This window comes from Pecten maximus, unplaced genomic scaffold (genome assembly GCF_902652985.1).
Source record: "Pecten maximus unplaced genomic scaffold, xPecMax1.1, whole genome shotgun sequence".
NCBI lineage: Eukaryota > Metazoa > Mollusca > Bivalvia > Pectinida > Pectinidae > Pecten > Pecten maximus.
Window position 1 is genome coordinate 59,510 of NW_022979206.1, and position 22,449 is coordinate 81,958.

At 35.0% G+C, this 22,449-nt stretch overlaps 3 protein-coding genes across 3 annotated transcripts; 2 read left to right on the top strand and 1 right to left on the bottom strand.

Moving 5' to 3' along the window:
* The first annotated feature begins 1,064 nt into the window (after nucleotides 1–1,064).
* LOC117318335 lies at nucleotides 1,065–4,829 on the top strand. The gene is made up of 11 exons (XM_033873336.1): nucleotides 1,065–1,069; nucleotides 1,239–1,367; nucleotides 1,652–1,784; nucleotides 2,343–2,507; nucleotides 2,644–2,823; nucleotides 3,144–3,285; nucleotides 3,500–3,632; nucleotides 3,836–3,918; nucleotides 4,086–4,276; nucleotides 4,466–4,562; nucleotides 4,746–4,829. Exons 1-10 carry the CDS (start codon nucleotides 1,065–1,067, stop codon nucleotides 4,559–4,561), a joined length of 1,257 nt encoding a protein of 418 aa, XP_033729227.1. The 3' UTR covers nucleotide 4,562; nucleotides 4,746–4,829.
* A 459-nt stretch (nucleotides 4,830–5,288) lies between these two features.
* On the top strand, nucleotides 5,289–9,206 carry LOC117318338 (ATP-dependent DNA helicase Q-like 3). Its single transcript, XM_033873338.1, has 3 exons — nucleotides 5,289–5,710; nucleotides 6,360–6,594; nucleotides 6,997–9,206. Exons 1-3 carry the CDS (start codon nucleotides 5,395–5,397, stop codon nucleotides 7,802–7,804), a joined length of 1,359 nt encoding a protein of 452 aa, XP_033729229.1. The 5' UTR covers nucleotides 5,289–5,394; the 3' UTR covers nucleotides 7,805–9,206.
* Nucleotides 9,207–10,883: 1,677 nt separating this feature from the next.
* On the bottom strand, nucleotides 10,884–18,936 carry LOC117318339. Its single transcript, XM_033873339.1, has 8 exons — nucleotides 18,301–18,936; nucleotides 17,726–17,929; nucleotides 16,454–16,518; nucleotides 15,129–15,702; nucleotides 14,504–14,673; nucleotides 14,013–14,129; nucleotides 13,375–13,584; nucleotides 10,884–13,069 (listed from the first exon to the last, which is right to left on the bottom strand). The coding sequence occupies exons 4-8, from the start codon at nucleotides 15,523–15,525 to the stop codon at nucleotides 12,173–12,175; spliced, it is 1,791 nt and encodes a 596-aa protein (XP_033729230.1). The 5' UTR covers nucleotides 15,526–15,702; nucleotides 16,454–16,518; nucleotides 17,726–17,929; nucleotides 18,301–18,936; the 3' UTR covers nucleotides 10,884–12,172.
* Nucleotides 18,937–22,449: the final 3,513 nt, after the last annotated feature.

Here is a 22,449-nt window from a genome sequence, read left to right on the forward strand (position 1 = left end):
CGTAGTCATAATATGGTACATACAATTTACGGAATAAAAATATACGGAATCAGGTTGGATGTTCTCTCCCTTGTTCGACGATCTACTAACAGGGGCACGTTACAATGTTAATGTATACATGTGGGTCAGTATAAACATAGTTGTTTATACTGACCCACATACATTTTTAATAATTTCATGTACAGTATACATTAATATTGTAACGTGCCCCTGTGATTTCCTCTTAATCTAAAACGGAACACATAAAGTACCGAATTACCAAGTAAATTTGAGATGTCTTGCAATTTTCATTTTTCGTTCGTTCGTTCGTTCGTCCGTCTGTCTGTTGCACTGTAATTTGAAAGCATCATGCAAATGTACAGACAGACAGACAGACAGACAGACAAAATGAATAAAATTAATGAAAATAAATAAAAATAGACGAAGGAGGATGACACCTATATACTAGGGACTCGCAACAACCGCTTTTCTCGCATAGTCACGACCTCACCTATTGTTCTCATAACCGGAGGTATATTTAGCACGAGATCTAGCGAGACCAAGCGCTGCGGCTGCGCAATAGGTGGATATCGGAGCATTCGGAAGGTACTTGGACACCTCGGCCCTTGCGCATGTCGGTCGGGGCCGAGGTGACTAGACAATTTCGGCCTCTGTAAAAATCGGCCCTACTCTATAATATACAGTGTACTGTATAAGTATCCATGTACGTATATATGTATTAAATATGTTAAAAAGGTTCATTTTACAGGGGCAAATGTTATTAAATATCAATTTTGAAATATGTTTTGCCTTTGTTTGATTTTTTATGAGACGTATAATGTCTTATGTTTATACGTTTCAGATATATTGTGTTATTCTTATTTTATCCTTAAGTGCTGTTTTAATTATTTATAATTTGAAATGACATCAATTCAAATGGTTAATCAATTAATTAATTAATATGAATTATCTTTATCCGGGCGCTTGGAGCTAAGGACGCAGGGGTTGTTGTTTTAATAGAGTACCTCTTATAAGAGTAGCTCAGTCAATTACCGCAAATCGATTAACCAATCAGTGAAAGGCACATGAGGTATATTAGTTAGTGAAAGTATAGAACAAATCACTTGATCATTTTCGATCAAATTATTATCTTTAATGATGTCTCGTCTGTGCCTCGCCTGTGCCAAGTCTGTTTTTACATAAAGTGCATAATTGAATATTATATATGTATTTTCTATATGAAAGAATACTGTTTACAGGAACTTTGACCTGTCGCCAGTCCGGATGAACTCGACGTTTGTTGTCCCCCCACCACCGGAGCAGTCGCTGAACGCCTCGTTTGACCTGACGGTACAGGATGACGATGATCCCGTCTGCATATCGGAGAGGTATGTATACTCACACACACACACCCTCACACCCTCACACACACACACACACACACACACACACCCTCACAGACACACCCACCCACACACACACACACACATATATATATATATGTAGAAAGTATAACAAAACATTCAAAAATATAAAACAAATCTATGTAATTTCGCAGCTTATATTATAGTCCTTTATTATCCACTTAATCAACCTTTTCTTACAGTAATGAAGTATATACTGATTTACATTAATGGTGAGAAGTAACTAACTAAACTCCTTATTATTACAGATCTTTAGGTGATGCGCCCCTCACTGACACCGTCGTGGTAGACGAGGACACCACCTACGAGATCGTGGAGAGCGGGACCATCCGTCGCTGCCGGAAGCTGATCGCCACCGATGGCTATTCATACACGGTTAAGGTAATTAGAATGAATGGTAAATAATGATCGAGATGATATCTAATATGAACCAATATCATAGCATATCTAATATGAACCAATATCATAGCATATCTAATATGAACCAATATCATAGCATATCTAATATGAACCAATATCATAGCATATCTAATATGAACCAATATCATAGCATATCTAATATGAACCAATATCATAGCATATCTAATATGAACCAATATCATAGCATATCTAATATGAACCAATATCATAGCATATCTAATATGAACCAATATCATAGCATATCTAATATGAACCAATATCATAGCATATCTAATATGAACCAATATCATAGCATATCTAATATGAACCAATATCATAGCATATCTAATATGAACCAATATCATAGCATATCTAATATGAACCAATATCATAGCATATCTAATATGAACCAATATCATAGCATATCTAATATGAACCAATATCATAGCATATCTAATATGAACCAATATCATAGCATATCAATAATAAGTACGATTATGATGTTCTTAATATGCATTTCTAAATGTCTTTCTGTAACAGAGCTCCAACCCCACCACAACTCAGTGGAGATGCGCTGTCCGGAACCGATCGACATGGTGCCGCGCTTCCGTCAGCCAGAGAGGAACCACGTTCACGCCCGGATCAGCAGACCACATCCACCCTCCTGACCATTCCACAGCCATGCTTGTCCGTGTCAAGAAACAGGTAGTTAACTGACTGAATGTTTATCACATTTGTGAAGGAGATAATTGTCACATAGACAGTCTTGCCATTGAACGAGTAACGATATTATCAATATTGTGCATTGAATTTGAAATAATTGTTCTAATTATTGTTTCAGATCTGGGAAGATGCCAACGCTCAGCCGTTTACATCTGCGCAGACGATAGTGGAGGAGAAGCTGCAGGCCAACGTTGATGACGACGACTTCGACTTGCCGAAGCCCGCCAACCTGATCCGGTTCGCCAACCGATGTCGGCAGCACATTCGCCCCGCAGAGCCGGTTGACCTGGACTTTGAGGTATTTACTATATGAAGATAAAGGCCAAAATGGAATATAACGACGTACATTTCTTAAAGTTGTTAAAGCCACGTAGAATATAACGACGTACATTTCTTAAAGTTGTTAAAGCCACGTAGAATATAACGACGTACATTTCTTAAAGTTGTTAAAGCCACGTAGAATATAACGACGTACATTTCTTAAAGTTGTTAAAGCCATGTAAACTATTCTGTATTAACATTATTGTTATTTTGATTATCAGGTGAATCGCGAGTTCCTGGACTGCGATGACTTCATCGTTGGTGACGTCCGTGTCGGCAGCCACCGTCATCTGATGTTTGCCACACCTACCCAGCTTCGGCTTCTGCAGGAGCGTGTTCCCGGGTGTGGACCTGAAGGGCTGCAGTTTTCACTGGGCCCAAGCTGTCCTCCGCAAGGTCGACAGTCTTGGACTTAGGGCCACCTTCAGGAAGCGTCAAGGTATTTACACATATAAGACGTTTAACGAAAACGTTATAAGTTACAATCAATCATCCAATGTATTTGTTTATTATAGTGTCATATATATCACAATTACAAAATAATAAAATTACATAGTGTATAACAGTTATTTAAAACCATGCTTAAAATATATACTAGTAAAATCTTATTACAATAAGCATTGTAAATATTGAACTTTATTTCAATTTTTCAGGTGTTGCGGAATACATCCGGAAGTTGATGGCGTTGCCGTTCCTCCCGTCGCCTCAGATTCACGACGCCTTTGTGAAGCTGAAGCGTCTGGCCAACACCCCAGAGCTGACTCAGCTGGTCGATTACCTCGACAGGTAAAACTTCTAAATATGTGTTTGTTGTGAATCAATCTTATTTATCAACAGTTTTTTTCTAATCGTTGAAAGAATTTACCGATAAAAATGTCCTGAAGCATACGATTTCCTGACATTACACGTGTCATTCCATTTATACTCTTATTTTATAAGCAGTGTTCATACATTGAAACTCTTATGCATTGTTCCTTTGTACTTTTTAGATACTGGTTCAGGAGCGGTGTCTGGTCGACTGCGAACTGGTGCGTCCATCGACAGTCCGTCCGCACCAACAACGACGTAGAGGGTAAGTTGTACATATTAATGGGTGTCACAATACAGAAAGCAAAGCGATGCCTGATAGAACTATATTGTCATAATAAAAGTTCTTATTCATTAAAATAAGTCATATCTGATTATATATTTGTTAAATTGTTTTATGATCACATGATTAATCATTCATTTTGTTTATAGGTTGGCATCGCAGGATCAACACCAAGGCTCGCCGGGCGAACCTCCCGTTCTACATGCTCGTCCCATTGCTTCACCAGGAAGGCCGCCTGGTCACCCTCCAGATGAGGCTGGTAGCCGAGCAGGCCCTGCGTCGCCAGCAGACTACAGTGTACCGCCGGATCCAGGGGAAGATCCAGACGTTGTGGGACCAGGTATGTAAAACTTATTGAATTGAAATCAGAATCATTGTTATTCACTTAAGATAAGCATATACTTCCATAATATATAAAAGAATATATAAAAGGAAATGCGTACATTGTACATTTATTAGGCCTATCAATATGTTTTTTTTAAATGTAATTTTTTTTTAAATGTAATCACTTCTGTGTCTTTTTTTTTAGTATGCTGAGCAGGAGATCTCGAGCTCGACCTTCCTGAAGACCGTCGGCAAGATCTACTGCCCAGCGACGGTCCGACCAACACCAGACGACGAATGAGGTAAGGATAGATATCAACGATATACATAAAACAATACTAAAGTTATACATATAAAACAATACTTAAGTTATACATATCGGTCAAAATACCGCCATGCGAATGTTTCCTCGTATAATGACATTAAATTGGAAATATACCATTATCATTTGACTGTTATTTTAATTTAATTCGTTTCCATTTCAGGAGTATACCAACATCTCCGCGCCGACCAGTTCACAGTCGAACAAGGCCATGCCACACCCAGGAGGCAGGTCACACACACACAAAAAAAAAAAAAAAAAAACATTTTGGTTCTTGAAAGAGGAGGCCTCCACGTGGCAAGAACTGGTAACGGTATACATCGTTTAAATGCATGCATATACATGCGACGAAATGATATATACCGGCTGACATCCTCTTATAACTTATATGCAATAAATTGTTATGGCAGGGGAAGTAACCGCAATACAATATACATTTTAGTTCTTGCTAGTTACCTCCCCTATTAATAAAGCAGGAAATGATTTCAAAACAATAAAATTATAAAATATTACCTCCATTATTAATAACATTCATTACATGTTACAGTATAGCCCGTCACACTATTATATATTATAAATAGAGGCCGAGGTGTCCAGGCCGAGAAAGTATTGGGGCCGAGGTGTCTTAGGCCGAGGACGGTACGGGGCCGAGGTGTCTCTAATTCCATTCGGAACACCTCGGCCGATTCTCTACGGTCATCTAACCTCGGATGTATCACGGTATTTGATATGTATAAACGCCGTGCAATTGTGATGCGGTCTCCGTATCACTCATTATGGATGAGTCTCCGCTGTGCATATAGATCTCCAAAATGGCGTCATTCGAACAGTGTTTAAAGTATTCTCTCGATAATTGTCCTTTATTTAAAGAGAAGAAGATCACATTGAAGGAGAAACAGATTGAGACGTTGAGAGCATTGTACGAAGATCATGACTGTGTGTCGGTATTACCCACAGGCTACGGTAAAAGTGTAATATTTCAGCTCTTACCGTGGTTTTGTCAGCTGAAAATGGAGAAACGGAAACCAATGAGCGTGATAGTCGTGTCCCCGCTAAATTCCCTAATCCAGGACCAAGTCATTGCAATGAGGAAGAAGGGATTAAATGCTTGCAGTTTGAACTTCACTGGTATGTGTCAGTTATATCACAGGGACACGTTACAATAATATTGTATGTATAAAATATAGGGGGGGGGGGGGGGGGGGGGGGGGGGTCGATATAAACCTGTTATATTGTATGCTTTATGTATTGTATGTTTGGATCCCCTCATGTCTGTTATAGATCTGGTAAGATGCAAGTAAAAGCACACAATTAAGACAGGCAGCCATGAAAAAATTATAATGGTCATTTAAAACACAAAAACAGGTGACTGTCACAATTGCTACCACACATGTTTGAAATAAGCCCTTTCATACATGATGATGTACACATGATACAGTGATAAGTTATATAATAATTATGTCCAGATGATGGTCTGGCTTTGTTGGTTTGGCCAGATATGTATCTCTGTAATTGTCAATTTCAATCCTATTTAAAAACAACCAAATTTTAAATGTCATGTACCAAGATGAAGATTGAATAATACTCTTTCCCGTAACATGTATTGTACCTTTCATTTTTCATTGCTTTGACAATTGTTATCAGCTCACCAGTACTTTTTGGTTTTTCAAACTTACATAACCCAAACCAACTGAAACCGCCAGTAGGCATGACATAACCTATTGTTCTGACTAGTGTGAAATCAGCCTGAATAACCCATCTGTTTCACGTTTCACAGGTACTCATGGCTCAACTTATGAAGATGCGGATTGCGAGAACGATGAGGAACAGGATCATGAATATGTTGAAATTGATGTTCCATTTGAGCAACTGGAGAGAGGAGACTTTTGCATGATTTATTGTCATCCAGAGGCACTATTGAAGACCAGATTTTCTCGACTTCTTAGGTCTCAACTGTACCAAGAGATCATTTGTGCAGTAGTCATAGATGAAGTCCATATGGTTTCAGAATGGTATGTATAAATACACATTTGCATTTAAATCAGCATTAGGGCAATGTTGCAAAATAAAATGAGGTAGAATTTATATTTTAGAGTATAATCAGTCCTTATTGAAAAAGAAATCAAGTTGCAATAACCAGTCTTTGCCTTCAACAATATATTTTGAAGAAATGTTAAATTTTGATAATTTTATAATTAAAATTGTTGTAATTTCATTGATGTTGGATTGAATTAAAACTTTGCAGGGTTATTGATATCATCACATTAATGAATATCTAATTATAACCCCAGGCCAGTTTTTGGTAAATTTATCGACAAAGCAGGAAAGAGGCGACAAACAATTACAAATTAATCTTGTTCTATATTTGTTAATGTCAACTGCAATTAATCTTTTTTTTTTCTTGTTATTTGAAGGGGAGAAGAATTCCGTCCTGCATTCCAGAAGCTTGGGGAGTTAATGTGCATTCTAGAGAAGGCTTTGCATTTAATTCTGACAGCAACTGCTACACCCAAATCAATTGCAAGTCTAGCTAAAGAGCTGAATTTGAAAAATCCACTTGTTATCAGTGAGAATGTGGATCGTCCAAACATATTTATAGACATTAGAAACAGATTGCCAAACATTCATAAATTTGACAAATTTGATGACTTGATAGAACCTGTGGCAACAGAATTGCTGGAAAAAGGAGTTCATTTTCCAGTGACCATAATGTATGTGGAAAGTTTGGAAGCATTGTCTTATTTTTATCAGTTTCTTTCGTATAAACTTAAGGGTGCCAGCTACGATGGTGAGGAAATCCCACAGAATAGAATATATGCTCAATACCACAAAGATTATGCAGAGTCCATGAAGAAAATCATTATTCAGGAACTGACCAAAGAAACCCCTAAAGTCAGATTAGTTTTGGCAACTGTTGCACTGGGAATGGGGCTCAATGCCCCAAGTGTTTCACGTATCATTCATTGCAGGCCCCCAACAACACTGGAGAAATACCTACAAGAAATCGGTCGTGCTGGACGTGTTGGACAACCGTCAGTGGCAATTCTTTACTACAACAAAAATGATATTGCAAAAAACAGAATCGGTATGACAGAAGAAATGAGGAAGTTTTGTGAAAGTGAAACATGTTATAGAATTATTCTTGTGAATTACTTTGGATTTGAAAGTGTTGTTTTTTCAGGACCAAAGGAACATTGTTGCTCCATTTGTAGCAGAAAATGACTCGTCATTACTGACTGTATATATGATTTCTCCCGTCAAGTGTGATTTTAAGCAATTCCCTGCATCTAGTGACATACACATCATTCTTGTGGATTCTGTTGCTGTATAAAGTAGATTCTTAAGACAATTGTTCACGGGGATTATATTTAATGCCAGGGATAGTGACACTCTCACTATGTCTGTATGTCATGATCACTTTTGCAGAGATTATTTCCTGTGAGAAACCATTCAATAACACTCTCACAATAACATCAGTTTCTTTGTTTGTTCTGATGGATATAAACTGCCATAGCAACCATAATTTTGTTGTTAACAAGAAGCCTACATCCATTACCTAAAAGCCTAAAACCATTACCCAGGAACCTACAGCCATTACTCAGGAGCCTACGATCATTACCCAGAAGCCTACCACCATAACCCTACGACCATAACGCAGAACCCTACCACCATTACCCAGCAGACTACAACCAATACCTAGAAGCCTATAACAATTACCCAGAATACTACCAACATAACCCAGAACCATAAGCCCATCATGCAGGAGCCTACAACCTTTACCAAGGTGACTACCACCAATACCTAGAAGCCTATAACCATTACCCAGAAGACTAACACCATTACACAGAAGCCTACCACCACAACCCAGAACACTACCACCATAACCGAGAACCCTTAGACCATCACGCAGTAACTTACAACCATTACCTAACAGCCTATGACCGTTTACAAGAAGCCTACATCCATTACCTAAAAGCCTACCAACATAACCGAGAACCCTTAGACCATCACGCAGGAACCTACTACCATTACTTAGGAGGAGCCAATGACCACTACTTGTGTGGGAAATACAGTACAATAGAGACAATCACAAAAGTTTTGTCCATTTGGATAACAGATGCAAGAGAGGTTTAGTCATCAACGTTTCCAAAGGAGAGGGACTAATGTAACACTAGTTCTATCAGCATTGTTGTGGACCAGTGGAGTGCTGACACAACTTTGATAGTCTAGTGCAATTACAGTAACCTAACAACATGGAACACTGACACATGCCTGCACATTTGCACACTTGTTGAATTCGGACAAAAGTTTTGAACAAATGCCCATTACCCAGAAGCCTAACACCATTACCCAGAAGCCTACCACCATTACCCAGAAGCCTACCACCATTACCCAGAAGCCTACCACCATTACCCAGAAGCCTACCACCATTACCCAGAAGCCTACCACCATTACCCAGAAGCCTACCACCATTACCCAGAAGCCTACCACCACTACCCAGAACAGTACCACCAGAACCTAGAACCCTTAGACCATCATGCATTAACTTACAACCATTACCTAACAGCCTATGACCGTTAACAAGAAGCCTACATCCATTACCTAAAAGCCTAAAACCATTACCCAGGAATGCTGGCCATGATATGTAAACATACGATTGCGTCTGGAAATCCAGTAATGAAGTATGTTCAATCACTCACTAACAAAAGATAATACCTATACTGATGTCATTCTCATTTTTTGTGTATGAAAATTAATTACATTTTATTCATATGAAAATGAATTTCAATGTCATAGTCTTTTGTCGGTCAATATAAGTCTGACAGTCATTTCATGAAATGTGTTGACTGTTGTATTGCTTATTCCATGGGTTGGGAATCATTTGGGATTTTCATAATTGATTATGTGTTGCATTTATTGTCTTGGCTGAAGTTGTCTTGTTCTGAATATATATATATGATAGTGTGTATACAGTGTATATATATACGTACTGAAAGAACATCTTAAGATACTATTATATAATTATTGATTGGTTATTAGTCCCCTACCGATGAAACCGGGGGGTGACTATATGTTTTGCCTGCGACCGTCTGTCCGTCCTTCCAGTTAAAGTTTTGGTTAAAGTTTTATAATGGCACACCATTCACTTAATAATGGTATTAGGATGCTGATTCCTTGCATAGAGGTTCTTAGGGTGTGTGGCATTAATTTTGTACAGTTGAAAATGAAAATTATTTTCATTTTTTGATTTTTTTTTTCATAATATGGACTTAACTGTTTTCTCTGTATTGAATGCTTCACTGATGTGAGATTCTTTTGGAATAAAATCAGTGTACTACTATGCAGTGCTATGCAGAATTATGTTTATATTTTAATCCAAGGCGGTTATATATATATTACACATTTCAATTTAAATTCACTTTAGATTCTTTTACTCTGTACAGTAGATATACCAAACTAATATATATACCGGAATATATTTTATGGGCAGCTAGGAAACATTGTTTATTCACCCCAATAGAGTTGAATTTACACATTGTTTGGAATGAACTTATTTTCATAAAATGATAATGTTTCAGTTGTGGCTAATTAAACTTTTTTACTCAAATTTGGCTAAAGTTTTAACTTGGGGGCACCGGTAGTGGACATGTATTGGTCTAGCAATACTCACAGAAAATGCTTGTTTTATTTAGCTTGGTATTTTTATATATAATTACCCATGTATGACTCATTATTATGTAAAATCATTCTGTCATATTTATGCATGTTTTGACATCTTGCAATTACATGTCCTTTGAAAAGGGCAAGAATACAGAATCACTGGCAATCTGAAAATGGTGTTTGTTTGTTTGTTTTTTTTTTTAAATAATCGATTATTAAAATTTATAATTGATCATTAACCTTTATAATTGATTTACAACAATTTTGAAACAATTTATATTAACTTATATTAATCACGCTTGTTGGCCCGGATGGAAGCGGGAATCAAACCCCGGCCGTCTATAGCTAGTTGAAAGGCAATTCACGTGCATGTGTTACCAATGTGCCACCTGAACACCCCATCGATCATTGGAATTGGTTCAGCAGGATTAAGTTATTGATTATAATCAATAATCATACCAACACTAATGATTGGTGATATATATGGCTAACAACAATACAAAGAATATGTGGGCAGGAGACTCTTGTCTACTATCTGATACAGACGACTCAATTGCACCAATGCAACATCGTTACACAAAAGTTATTATTATAACTTAATAAGGAAAAAATCAGACTATAGTTAAAATCTTTGTCACTTATTTATTGTTAATGAGTCCACATTTGATAATGATTTCCTAGATCAACAGTATTCAGGCAGTAACATAATGCAAACAGTTGATATTTTGAACAATTAATTAATTTGAATTAATTGAATCATAATAAAATCCCTGTGAATATTTAGCATTCAACATTAGTAAGTTGTCAAGCTATATGGAGCTATACACATACATTTTTTGTATGTGTGTATATATTATATATATAGCAGATATTTAACAAGGATCTACTTAAAATATATATATACATGTATATGAATTAAAATATTTCAATTAAAAAAAATTATTATCAGAAAAGTTAAGTACATGTATTGAAATAGATGCATTGAACAAGCTAAAGCGATGACTCTCATATTATGAATTCAAATATTGCAATTAAAACAATTTATTATCAGAAAAGTTAAGTACATGTATTGAAATAGATGCATTGAACAAGCGAAAGCGATGACTCAGATTCTCACTTGCTGGTACCTGTATATACATCTTACTTGGCATCAGATTGCACGAGATATATCAAGGAACTTTAAACTAGCAGGGATTCGACTGCGTCTGATACAAAAAGTAATTTCTGTTGAAATTGGGGCATACGATGAAGTCAATTGTATATATATTAATTGAACGAGTAATGAGGAGTATATCTATATATTAATCAACATTTTCAAATATATATGCACACAGAAGCACAAATACATAAGACTAGTCATCTATATATACACATGTAAATGTGTTTTGATATATCAAGAATGTAACCTGTATGGGTGGCGAGTGTGTTGCACGTCAACTGGTTTTTAACTATTTCTTATAGTATTCTCGCATACTTTTGTACCCACCTAGGTTATGTGCATTCTGTGGATATGTGCATTATTTGCAGAATACTATCTGGGTGTTGGGTATTTCCGACCTACAGTCCTACACCATAGATATCCACTATAAACTGGCATATAAAAACATATAAAAGTAAATTTAAAATATATACATGTAATAGGTAGTAATACACTTGGTAACAATCATGTAGACATCTCAAAATTGTTGTGAAGGAAAGTAATAAATGAAACAATAGTTGCACTAGTACTGTTACACTGATCATGATGTATATTGGAAGATATGCGGTTATAGTGAGTAAGCAATATGGTTGTAAGGGTGGCGGGTAGACCCACCTACACCTACACCTACCTTAATTTACTCATAAGTCACAGTCTTCCCTTGAACTCACACCTTCTATTCAAAAACTGACTAAAGAAACCCCTAAACATTCTCTTCACATACAGATGTATCAAACTTCATTGTCAGAGTTGTCATCAGCAGGAACAGAAATTCCTTTTCTCAGTCTTTCAACTTTCTTTTCAACAATTTCCACAAAATGACCTCGGTCAATATCAAATGGTGACTTCTTAATATTTCTGAAGTTTTCAAGTTTTCTTCCATTCTGTGGAGTCCAAACCTTTAAAGGGATCAGTGTGTTCAGAACACATTTCACATCATCATTAAAAGAACGCTTTCTGTGATGGGTTTTCTTAACCGGAATGTTCAACATTTCCTGGAAATTACCAACAATATCGTCAATAACTGGGGCTGCTTTAGTTATCGCCACAATAGAATTCTCCGTTTTGTTTGAACCTAACCCTCTAATTAATTCCTTTAATACTTTTACTTCATTTTCTTTCTGAAGATCTGCTGCTTTGTTGTCTCCTTTGTGTCCAGTAGGATTAACAAATGATCCACACCGGACTTTCACAGCCATTTTCTCTGTCAGCATTACTTCAGTTTTGAGAATGTAATCTATACATTCTTCTAAATATTTTGACAAAACCGAGTGACTGAAGAAAATAGGGATACAAAACTTAAGAGTGATGTTCGTACGAAAAGTATCGCCCTCCTTAATGGAATCCTTAAAAGTTAAGAGGACAAAATACCACTGCAAAAGTTGAGTTATGTAATCATTCAATTCATCAGAAGCTGCAACTGTAGAACGGGAAATTGTCACAGGAAGGTTCACTGTTGTTAGTGGAACATCTATAGTCACTCCATTTTCAACCTGCGCAGGCGTAACATTAAACAGGAACATGCTGTTATTGATGTTTAAATGAAATTTCAGCATCCTTCCATCTATGGAACTGTTAACTGTATGCTTGATTCCAAGAACATCCACTGTTAGCAAAACATCAGGCTCCTAAAATTTATAAAAAAGTTAATCATTCAATCATTTTAACAAGGCACTCATGCCCCTTTAACAACCACCTGAAAAAAGACCTAACATTCCAATGAATATATAGATCATTGTGACCATTCATGTCTAATGACCTTGAAATTACATGAACATCTGACTGAGAGAATTGAAAGGCCTCTCTACCGTCTTTAAAATTTCCTTATAATAATATTAGACCTCAATAGCACTTTGGCTCTAAAGCAATACATTTTTAAAAAATGTATTTAAAATGAATGTAATGCGTACCACCATGTGACAAAACAATGTACCTTTTCTGGAAACAATATCAATAATCCATTGACTACCTCTTCAAGGATTTCAGAAAGGACTTTTTCTTTGTCAGCCTTATGCCTCATTTTCATGTTTTTTGACAGCAATGGATGCTTAGGTTCATCTGATAAATTTTCCATTTGGAAGAAATGTAATATGTACGATAAGAAGTAACCACAGCCAACGGTCATGATGAAGTCTTCATGGGCCTGAAATCAGAAACAAATCCATATCAATTACAACATACTCCAAACAAGATATTATGCACACAAAAAATGGCTCATGTAACACGATATGTAAATTAGCATGTCTATAAATTGTAAAAATGTTTTGTAATCTACGTATATACTGCACTATGTTTTCTAAAAGATGTTATCTATGCATTTATGCTGTATACATATACTATTCAAGATGACAATTATTGATCAAGAGCAGCATTTTGTCATTTTTTTAGAAGACTAACAATATTGAAAGAAAACTGAGTGAACATCACAACAATGTATCTATGATTCCAATATGAAAAGAGGCTAATATGGTCTGAATTATTCACTGGGCTTGTTTACACTAAATCGAATTGCTTTGATAATCCAAACTGAAAGATTTGTATATGATTCCTAGTATATTAACTAGTTCTTACTTCAAAACGTGACTTCACATTCCCGTTTACATTTGATCGCTGAATAAGTATCTTCAGGTTGTAAAGAGTGCCTTTCTCTCTTCCACTGGACTTGTTGAAAAATCTTTTGTACAGTTTCTGATAAAAAAAAAGATTAATGTAGTTTATGAACAAATACTGAACGCCTTTACAACATTTCTATAGCTAATGTTCTTGAAGTGTTATTTCCAAAATATGAGGTCAAAATTATATATACATAAAAAAAAAGACAGAAAAAACACATGTAGCTTTTATTTCTGCACTAGATGTTTACACAAAGCAATGGCTACATTTATGGCTTGAGGACACTTATGACAGGACTTGTGAAAGCTATTTGTACAATTTTGAATTGAATCCCTACTGTCTGACAGCATCTCATGCCAACTGTAAATGAAACCCATCCCTTTGTGTTGACTCTTGATACCTATATAGCTAGTACAACATAAACCATGACTCATTGATTTAATAATTACCTCCAAAAAATCCATCACTGTATGAAACAATTCCACAATCATAGGATCTAAATGCTCTAGTCTGTCTGTTGCTGTCAAAGACCCATCCTGTAGTCCTTTGGCTCCCTGTAACCGCACTCTAGTGAGTTGATCTCCTCCAATGGGCACCTTCAGTCTATCTAGCTCTGCAGCTGAAAATTAAAAATACACACAGGATTACACATAGGGTTTAACGGATTATGTCAAACCAATCGAGGCCTTTTCAATGTTCTTATTAAATATCCAAGGCCCATCTTATCTGTCATCTTGAGAAGGAACAAGAGAAAAAAAAACTTATAACTATTCACGTGATCAAAATAAACCTGACATGGTCATTATTTACATTTGTAGGGGAGACATAGACAAAGTTGAATTCAAATGATCAGTGGCCAGGGTTTAACTTATCATAATGAAACCTTATTATTCATGGATTTTCAAGGCCCAGAATGAAATTCAAGGCTTTTCAAGGACCAAGGTGAAATTCAACGCTTTCTTGAGGTATACAAACAAACAAGGGTCTTGGATTACAAAATTTGACCCTGACCAAAAACTGACCAGGTCAATTGTATTTTGGTTCCTGAAGACTGTAACTGTAACGTAGACTTACCTCTGCCTGCCTTAATGTACCAGGAAGTCAAATCCTTTTCATAGGACTTCAAAATGTGAATGCAATCTGAGTAAGATGTCTCATTCTTCAGTAGGACAGGTAAAACAAAAACCTCTGACTTCTTTGACATTGATTCCTCAAAGTTGTGTGGAATATGTTTTAGAAGAACATTTTCCATCCACTTGAAACCATCAACATACTCGGACAGCAGCCTTCCAAGGATGATTTTCAGTGATTCCTTGTACTTTTGAGATTCACATGCTGATGGAACAAACTGTCTGTATGTTGTAGTGTTTATATTTCCGATTGGTTTGGAGTCATCCAGACTGCTCACACTTACCCTGTCCAATATGAAATCAGTGGCAAAGAAGTGGTAGTCTTTATTCTTGTTATCCATTCGGATATCGTTTGTCGTAACATACAAGTCCAGATTGTCCCCATTTAGTTTTCCGTTTTCACCATCTGATATCCTTGAAACAATTTTCTCTGTTGTATAGCTGCCAAAGTCTCCGATTAGGTTCCTCTTGGTTTCATGAGACAAAGTGACATGTACTTTATTTAGACATGCAAGTAGCTGTAATAAAAAACAAAGGAAAAATCTAAGTATTTGTCAAATTCTACAGAAACAGGTATCAAAATAAAAATGAAAAAGCTGATGTGCTGTATATGGCTGATGTATGCTATTTGTACATAATACTTAACATAATTAACTCTATAACACAAATACACATAATCATCTTTGTTAATTAAAATATTTCAATCTTGTGAATAACAAGACCTAATAATTACTAATTGAAACATTATAATAGAAATGTTTTTGAAACATCTTTCTTCTTTTTAAGAATTCATTCATTTATCACAGCAATTGTTGATCTTTAAGTCTTTTAATTTTAAAGTAAAGGTTAGCATTAACCATTCTTGGCATATATCACAGAGCATTATACATTTGAGAGGCATTATATGTGCACACAGAACACATACATGTATACAAAATAAAAATGAAGAACAAAAACATCAACAAGGAACAAGTCTCCATCCAACAAATGTTTCCTCCATTATATAAAGGAGGCCAAAACTTTGATCAAATTGTCAATAATTATGATGACAACTGCTTGTTACATTTTATTTATTTCCGATATATCTTTTTTTTAAACTGTCTGTACACATACAAATTAGGAAAATTGTGTATAACGTATACACTGATTTTTTTTTCAAAGTTATAAATATTAATAATTTATTTCAGGTAAATTCATTGTAGTACAGATTTTCTGGGGAAACTGCTTAGCATGTTTTCTGTTGTACTTGATTTCATACTATTTTCTTACCAATTATTCTGTAATATCATTTGTAACTGTCTTATCACGCAAAACCGCTTTTTTAACAACCACACCTGGAAATCAACAAATTTATTGGAACATGAACAAGAAAATAAAACTGCAACAGAAAAAAAGTAAAGAAAAAACTGCATACACATGTACAAAATTTTGATAATTAGTAATTAATATCTTTTAAATGCTTACAGAAAGTGGCCTTATGGCCAAGATATCGCCTCCAAATATTACTATTACATTTAACTGATGTAAATATTTAAAAACCTTACAAGTTACATGTACATGTGTATTTAAAATTGAACAAACAATACATACCACATGTATTCAAAGAAATAAATCAATTACTGATAATACTATTTATTTATACACAACAGAAAAGTCATCTGGCAATTTCGCAAGAGACACTTGAAACAATTGCCTCAGCTATGCAAAACCACCAATTAGGTTCATCAGGTGACCTTAAATTTCAACAAGTATATTAATAAAACTTTTTTGTGGTATATATTGTAACTTTTAGTGGCATTCCTTTGTTTGAAAAACTTTTGGTTGTAAAAATGGAATTAAACAAATATGAGTATTTTTCCAGACAAAAGTTATCAACTTTATATCAATATGGCAGTAAAAGTTTCAGTATGACCTATGGCCAAATGTTCACTAATTACTGTACATAAAAAAATGTTTATGCATGGTAGATTTATTTTAATTTCTGTACATTTCCACAGTCATTTCAGCACTTATATGTACAAGCAGTGATGTAATTCTCTTTAATTAAATTTGAAAACTAACTTTTTTTCTAAATATTTTTGCTGTTCGAACGAAGGAAGGCCCCTTTAAAATTGAATATGAAAATTGCAGATAACTGAAAACAAATTACTATCAAAATGTTACCAAATTATCAGCATGGTATCTAATACACAGTGATGTCAGTATACGCTGCACTGCACAAGCCTTCACATTCCTAGAGTGCATTATCATACCATATATGATGGAAATAGTTCCCATTTTTGACTCTGCAGTAATTTTGTTACCTACAAACATAAACATCCTTTAATAATAACTTTTATTCCTGTTTGTTTTGAAGACCACCGCTAAATCAATTTTATCTTTTTGACAATCTTCTAACTTTTTGTATTTGAACAAAAAATATAAACATATCTGTAAATAAATGTAAGTCTTTTATTCTACAGGTACGTACTCTACGAACATTCTTGATTTTATGAAGCAGTGCAATCAATCATGACTGTATATATACATGTATGTACATACCAAGAGCAGTGAATAAAACTTGGAAAAGTTCTGGGCATTTATCGTGCACCTCTGCAGCAATATCTCTGAACCAGTCCTTCTCACATAGGTCCTTACAATCTTTGATGAATAAAACACTTCGCCCAAGCCGTGCAACATCTTTCAAGGATTCATCTATAGCAGGCAAAATATCACACTGCAGTCTCTCAGTGATGAATTCTTCATCTGTAATACAAAAGTTTTTTGGAGCATATGATAAACATATTCACATGTTATACAATATACACTTTCATATGTATATAAAGCTACTAGCTTAGTTTTGTCTCTCCCAAAACAACTTTTTATTTTCTTTCTGTCTCACACTTCTCTCCTTTTTTGTACATGTGCGTATATCTGTCTGTTTTTTGCTATATGACATTTATATGAGCAACAGAGTAATAAGTGGGTCACTGTAATACTACAATGTTTAACCATTATACAAGGTTAAATTAGACTATATACATACATTGTAAATGAGACATATGATTAATCAGTTATATACCAAGATAAAACAAATCTTTCAATAGAAAAACTCAATCAATAAGATTAGTCCTCACCTGTAGGTCTGTTCAATTTGGGATCCGCACTAGTTGTATCTGATTGAAACACTTTACTACTGTACGCGTGTTCAGATAACGCTTGAAATCCGTGGGGCAATGACGGTCGACCATCTTCAAACAGACGCTGGCGAGATTTTTTTACGGAACTGGTAGAAGTAGATATTTTCAATTTTCTACAGACGACAAAAGTGTTTCAGCTACCGATGAACGAATTGCCGATGGTGGTGTTTTGCTCATTCGTTTTTTTCGCTCGTTTTCGTCTAAGAACTTGCCTACATTTTTAACACATGTCTCTTTTAAGGTTAGAGCACTTTGACACTTACTTAGGCATGAAGTACAGACATAACACTTCCATAATAAGTCCTTCTCTATGGTAACTCCAGTAAATGTTTGTAATACATGGATATAGTTTTCTTTTGTAGCCTTGGCCTTTACCAAACAGTGAGCCCTTCGGTTTTCTTGTAGGCAAAGCATACACGTTGTATTGGGCAAAACAATTTTCACGGGTGTTGTATCCATGGACGCAGCCATGTTTAACCCCCCCGTATCCGGTAACTTGAAAGTAGTTCCAATATGGCGACGACCGTGATACATCCGAGGTTAGATGACCGTAGAGAATCGGCCGAGGTGTTCCGAATGGATATCGGAGTTGTTTATATTAATGACATGTGCCGTGCAAAGAGATGGCGACGACTGTCTGTGCACATGTGTCGCCGCGTTTGGCCGAGATAACTTCACACTGGCGATAGTTATACCTATGCACTGTAATGTATATCGGAAGATGTGAACAACGATATTTAAGTAGTGTCTAACCGAAAAAAGCACCATTTTTCCGTTAAAGATTCATATAGAAACACATGGAAAATGTCGTCCGATTTTCTGCCATTAGACGATGATCTAAATTGAGATGTTATAGAGAAATATACTGACGACGATTCTTATATTTTCGATAGTGATACTGACTTCAGTCAGTGCTTCCCTAATTATACCGGACTCTTACAAGGGGAAATATAATCACCTGTGTTATTTTCTTTGTATCTAAATACACTTTATTAATGACAACTGTCCGAGTATTGAATTACAGATGCTTAATCTTTTCTTGCTAATGTATACATACCGACGACATGGCTTTATTTGTTAACTGCCCAGAAGATTTACAAATTATGTTTGGATATATTTGTTAACTGCCCAGAAGATTTACAAATTATGTTGGATTCTGTATATGCATATACCATAAAATGGAATCTGGAGGTCAATGTTGATATAACTAAAATTATGGTGTTTAGAAATTGTGGACAAATAAAAAATAATGAGCCATGGAAATATAATAATGAATAATAATGACAATATAGAAATTGTTGACAGTTTTAAATTATTGGGTATGCTGTTCAACTACAATGGGAAGTTTTACAAAACACAAAAACATTTTGCAGAACAAGGCAGAAAAGCTTTATTTTCTCTGACAACTTCTCTTAGAAATCATTGCTTGAATGTAGAAACTTATTGTTTTATTTTTGATTCGTATGTAAATAGTATTTTACGTTATGCATCGGAAATATGGGGATTTCATAAAGCACCAGATGTCGAAAGCGTACCTTAGAAATTCTGTAAAAAAAAAAACTTAACTTAATAAGGTGCCTAAATCAACTTGCAATGACTGTTTACTGTGAATTGGGTAGATTACCATTAACTATTATGAGAAAATTAAGAGTGTTCAAATATTGGTGAAACAGTCGGATTATCTGGTATTGAAAACATGTCTTGATGAAATGGTAAATGAGAATGACGTGTGGATATGTGACATTAAGAATGAATTAGCCGCTTTAGGTATTGAGTACATGTTTTATTCTAATTCACCAGTAGACTATGTTTTTAAAAGCATTGAGCAGAGATTGACCGATGTTACAAAACAAAACATGTTAACAGATATCTAGTTCTTCGAAAGGTAGATTATATATCGATATCTGATAGATAGCCGCTGTGTACAGTTTTAAACCTATAGAAACTAAATATAAATGTATGTGGAGCATCCTCACACAAATTAAATATAGAAATAGGTAGACATAATAATATTACCCAAAGAAATAGAACCTGTAACAATTGTGATTTGGGTGACATCGAGGGCGAGTTTCATTTTTTTTGATATGTCCATTATATACAGGTCTGAGGGTAAAATGTATAAAACAATATTACTACAAAAGACATTCTGTTTTTAAATTAATCCAACTATTATCTGTTAATAATGTTAGAGAGTTGTCAAATTTAGGTTACATGTAATATCTATATTTGGCTTGCAAAAGACAAAATTTATTAGTGTAGATAATTTTATATTGAACAGTTTTCATGTACATGTATGTAACACTCTCCTGTACACATCTGTAGTTGTTTAATGTTATATATCTTGTAAACCTATAGGCCTTATAGAGCTCATCTGCACCCACCACTAGACCAGTGATTCGTTGATTTATTTCACCAGCAGTTTTACAGTATAAAAACCAGCATTAAAACTATGCCTTTTATCTTTTTTTTATAGATATTTCTTGTTTATTAGACAAATGCTATAGCAAAAGTCTTAAGTAAAATGAAAAAAAAAACAAAAAAAACACTGTCATGTTTGATGATTGATAACATTTTATTATTTAGTATTGAAAACTTTGATAGTACTTAGGTCATGTACCAATGGTAGATCTTTTCTTCTTTGGCATTCTGAAAAAAAAAATCAAGTTTAATAAGTATTGATACATGGTATAGAATAGGCAGAGAAGCTTCTATAAGATTTAAATTTGAAACATTCAAATTTCAAATACCCTGCAGTAAATTCATATACCCCAAATGTTGATTAAACAGATTCGTAAATTCAAAATTAACCTAAAAACATATATATCTAAATATGAATGGACTCATTTAAGTTTAATTAGGGAATGAGGACACACCTGAGGGATTTTTGTCTTCCAGAGTACAGGTAAATATTTAGATTGTATACTGCACAGCATGCCTTTAGTGAACTCTAGTATTTTGGGGAGATGGACATGGCCAGCCTCAGGACAGGTGTTGACAATGAGACACACCTGTTGATTGATGTATATCTCAAAGGTAATAAAGGTGTGGCCAATGTCCTTATGGTTTGGATGGAGTGGGGGAGCCCAGGTGATCACCATGACAATATTTTTTTCTGTAGACCCAGAAGTAAAGGTACATACAGGTATATACTCTACATATATTCTGAATGGACCCCCTTTGAGTTTATTAGGAGATGCCCCATGACTAGGTGTAAATGTTTTTATCAAAGGTGAGGTGTGATCAATGCCCCAAAGGTTGGGGGGGGGGGGGGGGGGGGGGGGGGGGGGGGGGGGGTGTATATATCGGTCATAATGGGGGAAAAAATATATAACATTTTTATTTTATTAATTTCCCACACAATACAATAAAATATATACCACAGTATTTAATGTTTTGCTATGTGCAAAAGATATCATAGCTATTATATTCCAACACACTCATTCCTCGATCAATCCCTGCAATTCTGTATCAAATATTTGTTTTGAAACACCAAATAATTTACAAAAAGTATAATATTTAATTTAATTTACATAAGACTGATTTATGTTTTTTTCAATTAGTTTCAATTAATGCATTTCTTTCAATAATGGCTTTATTATTCATGAGATCAATGTTAACAGAAGTCATGGTTATACTATATAAAATTCTACAGATTATAGCTATTAAATCACTAATCTAATCATAAATATGATATTAAAGTTGAATTGAATATAATTAATGGATAGTTTAAATTATATACACCTTCCAGTTAAAAATAAAATAGACGATAGTATACCAGCCATCTTTTTCTCTTGTTTTTTTTTACTAATTTTCACTGGGCAATAACTAAATATTCACAATGAATTACACAACAAATTTGACTAAACGCGATAGAGTAACTATCGAGCAAGAATTATTTGAAAACCATTTTGAAATTGGTCAATAAATAAAAAAGGAGTTAAACTGAAACCATGTAGCACTGTCCTTAACACCAGCCATTCACAGTATAACCATAATTTGTTTTGTTTACTTATTTTCACTGGGCAATTACTAAATATTCACAATGAATTACACAACAAATTTGACTAAACGCGATAGAGTAACTAT